Below are 16,546 nucleotides of genomic sequence, written 5' to 3' on the forward strand. Positions count from 1 at the left end.
CAATTTGCTTTCTAAAGACAGGCGCTTTTGCAAAATAACACAGATGCCTACAAGTGAGAGGCAAGAGAGGCTTGAAAAAAACAACAAAAAGGACAGAAACAAAAATCATGTTGTGATGAATTCAAAAAACACAAGCCTAAACGTTTGATCTCTATGAGAGATAGACATTTCCTGGTTTTTATTTAATCTTATACCTTTTTAAAAAGTTGCAGAATTGTGGTCACAGAAACCCAGATGCTCATCCTCCTCAGATCCTGATAAAAGTGATGTGTTCTTATTAAGTGTGTTTGTGAAGCAGCTCTTAAAGGCAGATCGTTCTGGCACATTTCCCTGAAAATACCCTTTGTGCTTAATTCCCTCTCCTCCTTTTTTTACCTCTGTAAATATTTGCTTCAAATAAAAAATCATTCTGCTTGAGATCAGATCTAATCTATGTAATCATGAACAAATGAAGAAGCCAAGCAGAGCTGTCAGTTCTGGGCCAGTTAAGGCCGTCCTGATTAAGTCAACAGGCCAGACCGTGTTGCATTTACTTTCGAGGTCTAAGGTAGGGATTTTAAACTTCCTGGTGGCATTCTGCCTCACATCTCTGCATTATCTCTGAATTGGTTTGACATGAGCTGTCTGGATTGATCATCAACACATATGCTATGCAAAATCCCAATGCTTAACCTAGAGCAAAAGCTCTCCCCTTTGCTTTTCACTCTTTCCCTCCACATACATTGCAATTGCATCCTTTTATTTGCATTTGAAATTCAACAATTAGACATCATTGACGGAAAAAAAAATGTTTGCCACAATTTTGAATTACTTTCCGCAGTAGACATTAAAACCATCTTTTCCCTTTACAAATAAGAATACATGCTCAGAAGACAATGAGTAGAGCAGACGTCATATTTCCCCATTGTGATCAGCTGAGTTTGAAAACAAAGAAGACAGCCCTCTGCTGTTTCTCCTTGGGCTGACCTCTGAGACTCACGGTTTACATGTTACACCTCTTTGGCTTCCACAGCATCCATTATTTACATTGGAGCCCCTGCAACATCCGGTTAGTAAACAACACTTGAACCGTTGGTTAAGTCCTTTCTGTCGTGTGTTCGAGGCTAAACCCAAGCATATTAAACCCCTGTTAGTGATCCTGTGGGCAGGTAGCATCCTTATAGCAGCTTTATGGTGAATTTTCCTAACTAGATCTGCATTAAGTCCTTATTCTTGGTTCCTTTGTGTTTCTTCAGGTATCAATTCCCTGTGATCACATTTTCCAACAAGATCATTAAAACTGAAGCCAATCTCCTGTAATTGAATCTTAGCCACTCAGACATGTGTAATTCTCTACCCCACATTGGCCATATCCTGGGTCAGTTTCCATTGGGTAGACCATATGAGTTTGCATCGGTCAGCATAAGTAAGCATTGACGCAGTAATGCTGTCAATCTTACCTGTAGACCAGCGAGTCGTCCTGGCTCCCGTTGTATTGTATCTGGAACATCCGGATTCCCGGTATATTCCTCTGGAAGTTGAACTTGATCAGCGCAGTTGACGATGTGGCCTCAGCGGACACCACCCGCTTATCGACTCCACTTTTTATGTCACCTGTCACATCGCTGCCATTAGCGCCGCCCCGGCTTGAGGTGGAGATGTCGGACGATCCCGGATCAGGCTCTTGGATGTTGTTGGTATTGTTGGAGATGTGTGGAAGTTTTATGATGACCAGGTCCACAGTTTGATGGGCTTCACCAGCAGGGTTGGAGGAGATGCAAGTGAAGGATCCGGTGTCTTTCACAGTGGTGATGAGTATGTCCAGGGTCCCATTGTTGTAGACCAAGGTTCTGGAGGAGTTCGACACCAGTTTGCCTTCAGGAGAGATCCAGTGAATGGCTGGTTCTGGATCGCCCCTCGCCTTACACCTTTGGAAATAAACAAGCAATGGACAAAATTTGTAAAAAAACAGCCAGATGGTTGTAGGTCCAACAGAAAAATATTCAGGCAAACAAATATGACAACCAAGAAAAGGCCATTTTGCTTTTTTTTTAACTATCAATAGCATTAGCATGTTTTTTTTAATGTATTCCCCTTTATGAAACGTTTGACACCTCACGCATGGTCCATGGGTACTTAAAATTCCTCAATCGAATTTTGAGTAAATCTCAGTTCGACAGTTTCAAATACTCTAAAGTAAAATATATTACCCATCAAGTACAGTACTTTTTTGTTGTTGTGTGTTATTCCTGAAAAGCCACAACCTAAGACAGACACAACCACAGAAAACACAGCAGATCTCCATCATTTTCATTTCCATTGTTGGAATATAGCATTACAGCTAAAAGTGCAAGACCAATAAAAATGCAAATGCAGTTATGGAAACACAAACTTGTTGATTATGTTTAGTTTCAATTTCTCTTCTTTTAAATAATTTATACTATTGTATTGTCCCCACTATAAGGCACACTTAAAAACCTTAATGTCTGAAACAACAAAAAACAACAACAGTGTGTCCTTAAAATCCAGAGTGCCTCACATATGGATTAATTCTTGTTGTGTTTACTTATGTCTAAAGGATTTTTAGAGAAACAGGGCTCTCTGTTAAAACCATTGGTTGGTTGTCATTGTGAAGACGCCAGAGTAGCTAACATATAGCAGTGTTGGACTGTGTCTTTTTATGTGTTGCAAACAAGGTGGAAGTTACAGGTATAGTGAATACATCAACACGGCTTCTGACATGACGAATGTGTAGCGTTACAAACAAGATGAAGCCACTTGGATGAGTGGGTAAACATTTCAAAGAAATAAGATGTCTAAATGCCACAATTCCACTTCAGGTTATGTATTATCTGTTGTGCACCAAGTATGGGTATGTATTATCAGGTATGTATTATCTGTTGTGCACCAAGTCGTCAATAGATGTTGGACATTCTCATTTATGTGCAAAAAAGAACAATCAAAATGACTTAAATAGGAGATGGGTTATTTGAGTCCCAGATGCTACATATACTTAAGAATAATACCTGAGCAAAACTCTTTGCCCCTCAAGAACCCTCATCTCATGAGAGTATCTGGTAATGAGGGGGGGCTCACAGAGGAATTCCTCTTCCGGAATGGACCAGAAGTATCTGCCCGAGAGATGTTGAGGGGTGGCACACGTCTCTAGGTCGTCCTCTCGGTTCAGCCTCCTCAGCCAGAGTAACTCACAGTTACAGTGAAGAGGGTTTCCACCAAAAGACAGGGCAAAGGAAGAGGAGCTCATGATGCCTGATGTTGCTAGGACCTGTAAGTGTGAGAAATTGGTTCGGAGGAATGTTTTAGTTTCAGTTTAATTATTTCAAACTCAAATGTAAAATAAACACAGTAGTTTACAATAGAATATAAAGTAGTACAGTGTGCTTGAAAAGGAGTGGGTTGAAGAGAAATCTTGTCTGATCCCACCCCTTTTTTTACAACACCTGATGATGTGCGTATTTCTATTTACATTCTGCATGCCAACTATGAAAAAGTGCCTTTCTGTTTTATTAATCATTTCTGGCCTTATAAAGTTCTATTAGTGACTTCTTGTAGGTACGTTTAAATACATGTGAACTTTTGCCTCATTTTAAACCTTCATCCAATCCATTCCATAAATCCACAACACAATTTGATAAACTCATTTTCTTTTTTGTAGTGCAGATGCACTGCTTTTTGAAATTCAGTTGTTTTCTTAAATTGTCACTCTGTCTCTGTCTCTGAACATTTGCTGTAAGTTTATTGTAAGTAAGCTGTTTCTGGCTTTATACATGAGTGCCGTCATCAGTTTCACTAGATCCCTTAGTTTCAATGAACAACACTTTAAAAATAGTGTGTTTGTATGTGTTCCATAATCCACAATGCGTGAGCTTTTTTTTGTAAGATATACAAACACTGTAGGTTTGTTTTGTAAGTATTTCCCCAAACTTCTACACTGTAATGTAAATATGGTAGTATATATATTAGTAAACGTTCTGTGAGTGAGTGTATGATGCCTTTTTCCCAACACTGCTATGCTTTTAGCAAGTTTAGCTCTGACTTGCTTTATTTATGGTTTCCATCTTATTTTGTCGTCCACAATTACTCCGAAGTACTCAATTTTAGTCACTCTTTCCAGAACATGATTGTCAATAGCAACTTTTATTTCTACATCTACAGGAATGTGTAGATTTCAGAAAATCGTGAATTTAGTTTTGTTAACATTGAGTGAGAGTTTATTTTTGGCAAACAATTTTTTTTGTTTCCCTAATTCTGTGTTTACTACTTTTACAACTTCCCTGCGGTTCTCCCCTGTACAGACTATACTTGTGTCGTCAGCATATAAAAGTATTTGAGTGTATTTGATACAGAGTGGATGTCATTAATATATAGGATGAACAGTGTTGGACCTAATATTGACCCTTGTGGTACTCCACAGGTTGAATTTATAAGGGATGATTTAAAATCTTCCAGTTGGACAAACTGCTGCCGGTTTTTAATGTAGCTGTTTAACCAGTTTAATTCCGGTTCTCGTATTCCATATTTTTCCAGTTTGCTTATTAAAATGTTATGATCAATAGTGTCAAAAGCCTTTTTCAGATCGATGAACACTCCTACTGTGAACTCTTTATTATCTGTGCCATTAATTATTTCTTCAGTTAGTTGCGTAATTGCCATGGATGTTGATCTGTTTTTTTCTGAAACCATATTGGTAGTCGGATATAAGTTTATGTTTCTCAACAAAATTATCCAGCCTTGTGAGGAATACTTTTTCAAGTATTTTTAAGAACTGGCAGAGTAAAGACACTGATCTGTAATTTGTTTACTAATAAAAGGAAAATAAAAGAACAGTTGATGGCACTTTTACTACTTTGTATTTTGTTAACCCATCTGACGCTTGATCTTGGTCCAACACAATATTTAACCAACCATGTGCTACATGGTATGTTGGTACTGATGGGGGGGTTTGTGTGCTGTTTACACAGATACTGTTGCCAGATTGGGCAGTTTTCTGCTCAAATTGGGCAGGTTTTTGCTCAGATTGAGCATTTTTTTTGTATACTTATATAGCGCTTTTCTACCTTCTTCAAAGGCCCAAGGCACTTTACAGTCACAGTCCCATTCACACACACTGATGGCAGCTCCGCTGCCAAACACTGGCGGCAGCCTTCCACCAGAGGCAAGGTGGAGTTCAGTGTCTTGCCCAAGGACACTTCGACACGTGGGCTGGCAAGGCGGGTATTGAATCTGCAAACTTCAGATCAGAGGTCGACCGCCCTACCACTGCACCACGGCTGCCCCTTAGGTAAACTTAAATTTACCCATAGGTAAATTTACCCACAGGTAATTTTAAGCTTGTACGAAAGTAGGGCTGTCTGCAGGAGAAAAATGGGCAAACCTTTAAGTGGCACACAGGTGCCCCACGGCAAATATCAATACAGTGGACTGCTCCATGGGCCCGTAAAGTGTAAGTGTATGCAAATTTTTTCCTACATCCATCAAAGATCATATTAAACATGCTAGGGTAAATAAGGGTTAAGTAGGTGAGATGCAGGCATGTCATAGGGATTTTTCATTTGCTTTTACTTTTTCTAAATCCTGGGCAGGGCTCAAGGGGGAGGTTGTCTGTTCAACTAATAACTGTGTGCTCCTTGTATGCAGCCTTACTGTTAGGATTTATCCAGTGGCGGTTTTTGATATGGGTGAGGTGGGCAGTGGCCCAGGGCGGCACTTTATAGGGGGCGGCATTTTCTGTGCCCGCTGAGTTACACACAATGAAAAACCAAATTCAAAGAGGAGACATTGAGCTTTTATGTTGACATGCCTGGAGCAGCCGGCACTTTACGCTCTTATTTTGACACATCTGACTTCTAACATCGCACCCATGTCTTCATCCCTCTCCACAATTATGGTGCAAATAAATAAATAATGGATGAAATCACTCATAGTGAAACAATTTCCCACAATTCCCTGCTCTGACACAGCAGACCCAATGTGCATGTGACTCCCGACCTCTGCTGCAAGACACTTGCGCCCCCACCTATTTACGGTAGTCTCTGGAACTTAACAAGTTAAAAAATTCGACTGGGGGGCTAATCGATAGCTGGGTGAATCACTCTAACAGGTGATTGGGAGTTTTTTTCACTCAAACAATCAACTCTAGGCCGCAGCTGCGCGCTGCCGTCATAGAGACGGAGCCGCGTGTGTCAGAGGGAAGGGGAGGGGTGGTCGGCGCAGACAATTTTTTATGGATTGAGGTTTTTTGAAGGATTTCTGCTGTTGGTGTTGCACAAAATTAGGGAAATGCCAAATATTTTTGGAGTAATCCCACGGATGAGTTCTATGATTTAGTTTTTAATGTTTTATAAGACCTAAAAATAGTATTCACAATAAGTTTTTTTTAGATCCAATCCTTCTGCTCTGTTTCACAAAGAAACACACAGGACGTCACACACCAAGAAATTATTGCTAAAAATGATGCAGGAGTCCAGCTCCAAAAAAATGACAAAAGAGTAAAGAAAACAAAATTATTTGATTTGTTATTTCTTATTATTAATATTTTCAGGCTTTGTTTGTTTTGTTCTGCAGCATGTTCATATTTGTATAATTTTGACAGAATATAATTTTATGGAGAGCAAAATATTATTATTAAGTTATTTAAGGTTTAACGTGAGTTACTCTAGATTAATGTTCCTGTTTTCTTCATATTTATGTTCAAAAAGTTCAGTATTAAAGGTTTAAAAGTTTAGCTTTAGTGTGTTCAGTTAATGTTTATCTTCTTCGGCCCAAAACCTTAAGCGTGTTTTTAATTTAGGCCCCTGTGTGGGGGGCGCTGATGGGATTACTCACCCAGGGAGTAAGTTAGTGCAGAACCGCCACTGGATTTGTCAATTAGACAATCAGAGCATAGTTTGTGTGAGTATCCTGCGGGTATCCTAGATGTCCTACTGGCACCTACGTATCACCTGCACACCCCGTGGGGCATTTATACACGGTAAGGGGCCAGCATGCGCACCTTATTAACGACTAGAGTATGGTGGAAATGCTCTGCATAAAAGCATCACTCGTATGTCATAAATGGCGGCATCTTACTGTTAACTTATAAATACTCAAGATACACTTACAATGATAAGTTACATTTTTATGACATCCCATGCGAGCTTCAAGGGAACTGCAGAACATACATGTACTCCCCTTAAGATGTGGCCGCTGCTATCTAAGGGTGTGGAAATGTCAGTTGGTCCGGACCGCTTTATTTGGTCTGGACTGAGTCCTGACCTTGTGTGGTCTGCATTCAGACTGCCGTTCAAGCTGATATTTCTGTTGCAAACCAAAATTTGTAGACAAACCCACATGACTAAAGACTTCTTCAGTCATTGGCCAGGAATTACAAAGTTGAGGCAAAGCAACAAGAGAAAGAACAATGGAAGTCCTACTCTATACAATCCTTGTCTATATACTGTAGTTTCTTACTCAAACTTTATATTTTACTGACTGGTTTCGAAATCCATTTCGAACAATACCCAGTTTCACCAGCAGGGTCTATCAGTAGCTGACGCCAGCAGATGAAGCATAGTCAGTACGGGATAAATGAGTCTGCAGAAATTATGTTGCACCGAGAGTGAGTTGGCCCATCATTTTTATCAGTGTAACACACGCATTCATCCAACTAAATCTCAGTGAATTGCTTTGTCTCATCATCATGGTTCCTACTCCGTTTACATCCCATAATGCCCGTCTACAGTGGCTGTTCCTATTGAGACTGAGGTAAGTCAGAGCAAACCAAAGCTCAGTCCAATTGGAAATGAACTTAGACCACCTTAAAAGATGGGTCTGAGAGCGCTTTCTGGTCCTGGAAATTTTGCTCCGAATTATTGATGGAAACAAAGTGGTTCATTTTAAGTGAACCAAATGTGTCTAGTCTGAATACACCTTAAGACCCTCATTTGGGTCAACCCCCATACGTGTTCATGGGAACACAGCTGTAGATGTTACCTCCACCGTAGCTTGTCACACAGCAACACCTCACATGTCAAATAAAGTCCTACAGAACAGTGTTTGCAGCTTGCCACACTTTCAGAACAAAAACATGACCCCCCACCTTCCACCCCATGGCACTTTTTCAACAGAAGTCTCACCTTCCAGACTAAAGAAGTCAAAGTGCCACATGTTAACATCGCCTCAGACACAACAAGTACCCGACTATGCTTTAGTTTGTGCCTCAAGGAGACACTCAAAGTTGGGTGAAATTGCTGTGTGACACACTAATGTTGGGAATTGAGTTTGGAAATGTGAGTTTGATCTGTGCAGGCCTTGTGAGAATACCTGGGCTCGCTGAAAAAGTGGGTCGGGTGGTAACTTTTGAAGCTTATTAGATGTGACATCCAGTCGGTTGAGTTTCTGTAGAAGAGAAAAGGTTCCCTCAGGAATGAAGTCCAGCATGTTGTGGTCTAAACTCAACGTGTGGAGGCTTGTCATTTTCTGCATGGATAAAAAGAACAAGACACAGACCTTTTCATCGTTGGTTTTCCTTGTATCTTTTATGGATGCCAGACATTTGAATGGAAATAAAAGGCACAGGATTTTACGAATGAGGATAATTTAAAGGATGTCTACTTCATCTTCAAGGTGTTTTCTGACAGATACACATGTGTTTTCAAAGTGTCCATTTTAAAGTGTTTGAGTTTGATTGCTGTAAGTGCTGATGCAATACGCCAACCTGTATCGCCTCCCATGGAATCGAGTCCAAATTATTGTAACTCAGGTCTAGTTCTTCTAGTGCCAGCAGGTCATTGAAAGCTCCTTGATGGATCAGCACCAGCTGGTTGTTGTTGAGGATCAGATGATGGAGCTTGGACATCCCGCTGAATGTATCATTGCCGATCCTCGTCAGGCGGTTACTGAGAAATTAAGAAAAAAAAAAACGGTTAATGTCTGTTTCAAGAAAAGCACATGCAGTACGATTGTCACTACATACCTGTTCAGGTGTAACGCTCTGAGATTTTCCAAATCAGCAAAGGCAAGAGGTGTGATGTAGGAGATGGTGTTTCGGGATAATGTCAGGTCCACCAGCCGTGTCATGTTTGCAAAATCTTTTCTCTTTACACTGTTAATAAACATTATTAAAAGGAAAATAGATAAGAAAAAAAACACTCTGGTACCAGATCTCATCGTATAGGGCTAACCCTGTTTTTATTTATCAGCTCTAAGAACAATGAGAAGAAAAATAGTAAATCATTTAAATAAATTCTATGCTAAAACATTTTATTTTACTATACATTATCTTTGTGGACCTTATTTTGAATCCAACATTTGAAAGCAAGAGTAAAGAGCCTTTCTCAGCCATGTCACGCTCTAGCAAAGCGGATAAACATCTCCAGATTCAGACTGAAGAAAGTCATGTTTATTTTCCCACATTAATTCTAAATTTGTCAAATTTTAAAGTTTTCATGAGAATTATATCCACAAGTCAAATGCACTACCAGCAAAAACTCCTGATTATACATTTTGTAATTGTATATGTGTGGAAGTTGGGAGTTTGGTGCTTCAAAGCGGGGAGAAAATAATTCCTTGGCTTGTGGAGTAGATGGATGTGCAGCAGCGTATCCTATTACTGGCTACATCAGGTGTGTGGGTTTCTCTTTCAGCATTGTGTCGGACAGTTGGTGTGATATGGGTATGTCAGCATCTACATATGACCATAGTGTTAAAGGTATAAAGTTACAAAGCAAACAACAGCTGGTACTTGTGAAAAAACAAAAAACAGCGTAGAGCGAAGCTTAAAATTATAAGCAAGGGAGGTTCGGGTTCCCAGGGCTGTACATTTTTTACAAAGTCAATCTTTAAAGACCCACTCCAATCATCATTTGAGCTTTTTCAAAAGCAATCCAATTCTTTTAATTATTATCGTGCCATTTTTGGCCAAATGAAAAAAAAAACTTTGTCTTTTCTAGGACATAGCTTCTGCAAAGTGCCAGAAGCTCCCGCCGAACACAAAATCCCCCCGGCGGATTATTAATTTGATTTATTTACTACTTAAACTAAAATAATCCAATTTTTATTACATAGTGTAGCCTAGCAGGAAAAAATAATGTAGTTTTTGAGTATTTAAATATGGTAAGAAATTTCATTCATGGATGGATACTGTTAGATAAAGCAGTAAATCTCATCCTTGGTTGCCTTTTTTTGGTATTTTATTTATAGTTTGAAACTACTTATAGTTTGACTTGTCTTAATTCATTTATCTGACAGGTTTTCTTTAAAGATATTTGTTTAGAATAAAGTGTAAGTGGAGGTTCTCAAATTCCACATTCGTTAGACATTACCTCGTGACAAAGTTGTCAGCCAGTCGTAGTTCCACTGTGTGCCTGTCGATGTTTGGTGGTACAAACAATAGGCCCTTCTTAGCACAGAGGGTTGCCAGGTTGGGCGACAGAATTTGACATACGCAGCGCTTTGGACAAATCTGTGCCCTCACTGCCATGGCAACCACCAGCATCAGACATAGCAACAGCCTCTCCATGGTTACCACCCGCACCTGAATGCAACACCTGGAAAGAAAAAGAGAGAAAATACTTTTTGATGTAAAAGTAACTTAATGTAGTCTTTACTTCAACAAATACTATTTGGTTAAAACAACAGACATTGGACATTTTGATGTAGCATCGTCAACCTAACTCAAATAATGAAACATTTGGAGGTCAGTTTTGTTGGGGTACATTAACTGTTACCTTTTAGGCATTGCTCTATTGGATTTCATGACAAAAAGGATCCGTTACTGCACAAAAAAAATCATGCACCGAACCCAGCAGTTTCCAAGCTTTAAGACCCAAGATGGATCAAATGACACTCAAGCAGCCAGCAGCTGAAGGGAAACACTAGAGCTTTGGGTTTAGTCCTTTTTCCTTTGTTCTTGCATTGCACCATCACAGTAAACTGCAACCCTGCCAGCTCTGTGAAGCTCAAACACTCACCAATATCAAAGGGTGAAAATCAAACAAAAAAGCTCAGTTTTTTAATCTTGCAATACTGTTTCTGCTCCATCAACAGCATGCACTTATTGAGTCTGGTCATCACTGCCTAGTTAGGTGTAGATCCAGTATTTGCACTCCAATCAACAGATCAGAAAGGGACGAAAGTGTTCAATTGTTGTGTTATTGGACATTTCCTGACGCCTTCCAACATGCTTCTTCCTTCTTATCAATGATCTTTCACTTTCCTATTTGAACCTGTACTAAAACTTCACACTCCGTGCAATCAAACTTTCACATGCTTAGACATAGTTCTGGAGTTTTCTTATGGAGTAATAATTTATCACTACTTTTAAACAGAACAGCACAAAAAACTGTTTGAAAGCATTTAGCCTACGGTGTTTACACCGGACAAGCAGGGGGGGATTCTTCTTCTGCTGTTGCTACTGTCTACTAGCGCATGTCCACCACCCACTTGGAAGAGGCTTGATGAGAAATATCAGTGGTGCGAATCTTGCTCTGGACTTTTTCTTTCACAACTCTTTTCTGATACATGAAAGACTTGATGTCATATAATTTATGACATATTTATATATATATATATATATACATATGTATATATATATATATATAAATAAAGGGATGTCATTTAAACATCACTACCAGATCTGAGTCACTGATTGGTCAAAGTTCAACTGGTTTTACATGCAACACCTTTGTATGTAGAGCCCGACAGTGGTCGTAGAAACGTACATAGCTACACGTGATCATGTGAGATTTAAGGCCGAAATGCGCATTTCCGTGCATTTACATAGATAGTTTCTCTCTTGAATGGGGGTTGCTGAGGGCAATGTGAATGTAGTTTAAGGCCGCATTCCAATTACAAAAAGAGATAACATTGTTGTAACTGATTATTTATTTGTTTACTTATTCATTTTAAATCATTTTCCAATCAAGCAATTCAGCACTTGATTATAAAAGAAATACAGAAAACACTTTATTTTAAAAAAAAATTTTTTTTTTTTTAATTTGAACCAAAAGCTTAACTTATAGAAAAGATTAAGCTTTGTTAATGGGACATGAGCCATGCAGTTACAATAAGATCATTGCACTATAAAAAGCCTTTTGAAATTCACAAAAATGTTCAAAAATACTATGCCGGGTGCCAAGTGAACAAAGAGAATTGCAGTGTATTTTCTGTATGCAGAGGAAAATGAAAGAACATTAAATTCAAAGTAGGCAGCAGTGAGATCTGTAGCTGAATCTCAAGAGTAGGAATTGCGTGTTCTGTTTGTGCAGCAGAAGATTTTCTTTGGGCACTCAGGCTTTATCCACGGCAATCCAAAAACACTGTGACTGAGAGCATGCATGGTGGTTTAGCTTCAGGGCTTTTCCAAACTCCCTCCTGATGACAGCTTGGGTAGAAAAAGTCATCCCAAAGAGGACAAAGAAGCATTTCCAAATAGACAGTCGTCCTTTCACTCATTTTATCAAACCCAATGTGTTTGTGAGATGTTTTTTTAACTTGCAATGAGCTTTTAGTGCTAAAGGTAGCTCAAGCTAAATGGGTAACTAAAAGAATTGAGTTGCTTACCTTACAACTGTCTCAATAAAGTTTCGAAATATATTTCCAACAACATCTGTTGTTTGAACACTGCTACAAAGCTCTGCTTGAGGTTATTCTTACCACAACATATCATACAACATAATTTCCTTAGTCTGATTAAGAAGCCATTCACCCCAATGAGATCTGGTTGTGTGGCCATCTCTCAGAGCACCTCTTTCATTCCCACATATAATTACTGAGCTGTAATCGCCTTCCCGCGTCACAGGTCACACAATTGCTTTAATTTTTCTTTCTTTTCCACATGAGTGAGGAAAGAAAGGAACACAAAGACCAAGAAGCAGCTAAATAGAGCCCAAGATGACTCACATGTATGGGTGTTATACACATACACACACACACACGACGCTTGTGACCCCAGTGACATGAAAGCAGATATGGGCTCATTAATTACACCGAAAAATGACTGTAATGAGAGCGGATGAATGAGACAGACAGAGAAATGGAAAGGAAACGAGGTAGAGTTATCAGAAAAGGGAGGAAAAAATAAAAGAGATCAGAGAGCTGGCTAATTAAAATGAGTGCCGAGGTGTGAAAGCCAGAAGAATGGGGGATGAATTTAATTTGGGGTGAAAAGATGCGCTAGTCCCGTCACACACACTGTAAACAAAATCCACCGCAGAGGAGATAATGGTATATGTCGCCACACATATGAGAGTAGATCTTACATCAGAACTGGGCTCCATTTCACCCAAACTCTTCTTCACACTCAAATTACTGACACTCTATTGCCTGAGGTGACATGTAGCACCGCTGGGATCAAATGGAATGGTGAATTAACCAAAGGGATTATGTGTAAGGAAGACAAATTAAACTCTGTTTGCAGTGGTCTGTAAAATGTGATTGTGTTTCACACATGTCCGCCGCCTGTTTGATCCACTTTTTTGAAAGCCAACCCACCGGGTTCCTACGAAGGCCTGCCACAAAAACCTATTTCACCCCTGGCTTGCTCAAAGATGAACAACTGGCTTCCCTGAACAGTTGAAATGGATTCTCCCCACGCTCCATGCTCTAAACTGATCTGAGGTTATATTCAAATCCCACGGGGAATAACCAGTGGAACGACTTGACAGTTAAAAGCTATGGCCTGGAACTTTTCACACAATCAGACCCTTTTGAAGCTGCTAAAGAGGCATGATCCAATGTTTTTGCCAATGTTATGTGGCTTCCAGAGGAACTTTTGCATCCCAGAGCATCTAACTACAAATTAAAAGTTTTGCTTGGTTTGAAATTAAAATATCGCTTATTTGTTGAATTGATGCACACGTTTAAAGGTAAATTAGAACAAAAACGAAAATAACGTCAAAAAACAAGTAAGCCAACCGACTTAAAATGTTGTGTTGAATAATTAATTCTTTATTTTTACAAAATATGGTGTTCTTCATCTGGCAGAAAATGGTTTTAAAATAGAATACACATTTGGCAAAATATCTGACACTACTAAGACAAGGTTGTGACAAAATTGAAGAGGATGAATAGCTTTTTCAGTTGGTTTGACCTTAGATTAGAGGTCAAACACTTGAAAAGATAGAAGCATTTATGCTTTAGATGAGGAAAAAAAACAATTTTACAGGAAGTACTTCAGTTTCAAAAGAAATTGAATGTACTTAGGGTGGCCATAGCGCAGAGGTAGAGGGGTCAAGCTCTGTTTGGAAGTCCGCAGGTTTAGTTTCCGCCTTGGCAGTGTCCATGGGCAACACACTAAAACTCACACTGCTCTTGGTGGGGACGGTGTTTGACAGTCAAGCTGCCATCAGTGCGTGAATATAACCTGAGAATACATGGGTGAATGGGACTGTGACTGCAAAGTGCTTTGGGCTTTCTGATGCTATATTCACACCGGCTGCAACTTGTGCATCAGTGACTCGATCACAGGGTAGTAAAAAAGATTCAATATGGCTGCTCAAGGCATGGATTTTCATCCTACCTTTCATGCAAAATCAACTTTTTTTGTTGTTTAGTGTTTTATAATGTTCATTCCTCACTATAAACAACCCAAAAGGGGTATTTTGATGCATTCACACAGTTCTGAGGATTCCACTAAAAACCTGTGCTCTGACCACCAGCCCCTTTCAATCCAGTTAATCGAGTAGGTTCTCAAGAGGTGACATAAACCAGTGAGAACAACCCCTTCAAGGAAGAGTCTTCACTGCCAGCACCGCCCCCAGGCTAACACAAACACCCACTTTCTCCGCTGAGCTTGCGGTCGCCTGTCTCTAATAGTTGCCGGGATCCATAAGGACATATGAGGTGGTACATGCATTTGTGGAAGACTGACATATTCTCTGAAATACCTGAGCAGATCCAGTTAAAGTATGCGCATTAGCACCATAATAGATGTGCTTATAAAAGCCATTGCTTTGCTGGTTTAAACATAGAAAAAACATTACATCCAGTGTTGACATTCTTTTGACTACCATAACCTTTCAACCGTTTATGCGAGAAACTTTATTCCAGCAGATTTTGAAGTTGAGTAAAGAAGTTTTGGTGCTGATTTTACGCCATAAATGTAAATCTGTTGATTCTGTCACAGAGATAAGCTGCTTTTTGCCGTTACTAATATTAAGTGCTGTTACTAACAAAGTAACATTACTAACGTGAACTGTTCTATATCAGTACAAAGCCAATATGCAAAGTTACTAATTCACGTTGATCCCATGAGCAGTCGAAAAGTTATGGTGTGTCAAAAAACGTTTGTTAGGTGGGGCCGCCACACCTCTGATTTTAATGGTTAATGTTTAATTTATCTTGGTATCCTCACCCCCCCGAAGATGAATTCTCTTAACTTTGGCCCAAAAAAGTGGTGTATAGTAAGACACAGTTTTTTGCGTGTAAAAGGCGTCTTGTTTCAAAGTTTTAGTCAATGTACAGACGCGATCAGAAGTCCTGCAGGACAACTTGAGCATAACGCGCGACCAGTCGGCCTGGCAGCAGCCCGTTTTGGTGCAACTTGGGCATAGTGGGTTAGTGTGTTAAGAGTTCAAAAATCTGAACTTTGGCAAAAAAGACGTGTTGCATCTAATTGGCGACTCAGCTTTGGCCTGTGACATGGTGATGATGAGATCAGCGAGTGGAGTCCAAAACCAACATTTCTGAGAATCTTTTTGTTCTATTCCTGAACTTAGTAATATTTTTCTTTTTTCCATCAAGACAACAATAGAAATATTGTCTAATTGTATTCCTATTTTTATGTTTTTCCTTGTCAGACTAATTTGGGAGAGGAAGAGGTCAAACTGGGCCACAGAAAGAGGGAAGCAACACTGAAAGCAGCTGTCATTCAGACGGTGAACCCCACACTCAACATTTACAACCATCCATTGCAAATGAAATAAACAGTCAATACTTCCATGTAGCGATAAGGCTAAAATGTTATAACAGTTGCAACTTCCACTTAGGGCTGGAGCATCAATTTAATGAACATTTTTGACGGGCGTCCAAAGAGAGGCGTCGCACCAAATCATGGTTAGCGTGAAGGTAGCATAGTAGAGAGGAAGCTATAAAACTGCTTCTGCTCTGGCTCTAAATCAGCATTAAGATTAGCTTGGAAAATGGCTCTCTTTAGGACAAGTCTTAGAAAATCAATGGCAGTTTGGTGTTTATTAATTTTTAATTTTAGCCAATTAATCCACCCCTCGGTCAGAGATACAACCCCAATAAGTGATTCTTCAACATGGCAAACCATAGAGCTACAGTGTGTGCCAAAACATTTTTTTAAGAGCCAGGTCCAAAATTCTTAGATACTAAGGCACCAAACTGTTATTGAAACCACGTTACTAACAATTGAGGTATTAGTTTCCACAAAGAGTGGTGCATGTGGTAAGGGTCCCACAAGAACTTTCTAAGAAGTCCGCACTGAGGTTTCACATAAAGAATGTCATATTCCTGATGGATTGTGTTGTTCAACACCTGGAAAAAAAGTTGCCCTACTGAACAACATAAAACCTTTAAATCAGGGTATTTTTAATTCAGGTGACCC

The 16,546-nt window shown here is 39.5% G+C and overlaps 1 protein-coding gene across 1 annotated transcript in view; it reads right to left on the bottom strand.

Annotated features, from left to right (window-relative positions):
• lrfn5 (leucine rich repeat and fibronectin type III domain containing 5) overlaps positions 1–16,546 on the bottom strand; it is a 157,148-nt gene that overhangs the window by 35,257 nt on the left and 105,345 nt on the right. Inside the window, exons 4-9 of the mRNA XM_011490618.3 lie at positions 10,302–10,526; positions 8,954–9,082; positions 8,696–8,876; positions 8,302–8,457; positions 3,006–3,265; positions 1,440–1,907 (exon numbers count right to left, since the gene is read on the bottom strand). Coding sequence (XP_011488920.1) covers positions 1,440–1,907; positions 3,006–3,265; positions 8,302–8,457; positions 8,696–8,876; positions 8,954–9,082; positions 10,302–10,498 — 1,391 coding nt within the window. The 5' untranslated portion in view covers positions 10,499–10,526. The remainder of the gene's footprint in view (positions 1–1,439; positions 1,908–3,005; positions 3,266–8,301; positions 8,458–8,695; positions 8,877–8,953; positions 9,083–10,301; positions 10,527–16,546) is intronic.

The sequence above is a fragment of the Oryzias latipes genome, chromosome 22 (genome assembly GCF_002234675.1).
Source record: "Oryzias latipes chromosome 22, ASM223467v1".
Lineage (NCBI taxonomy): Eukaryota > Metazoa > Chordata > Actinopteri > Beloniformes > Adrianichthyidae > Oryzias > Oryzias latipes.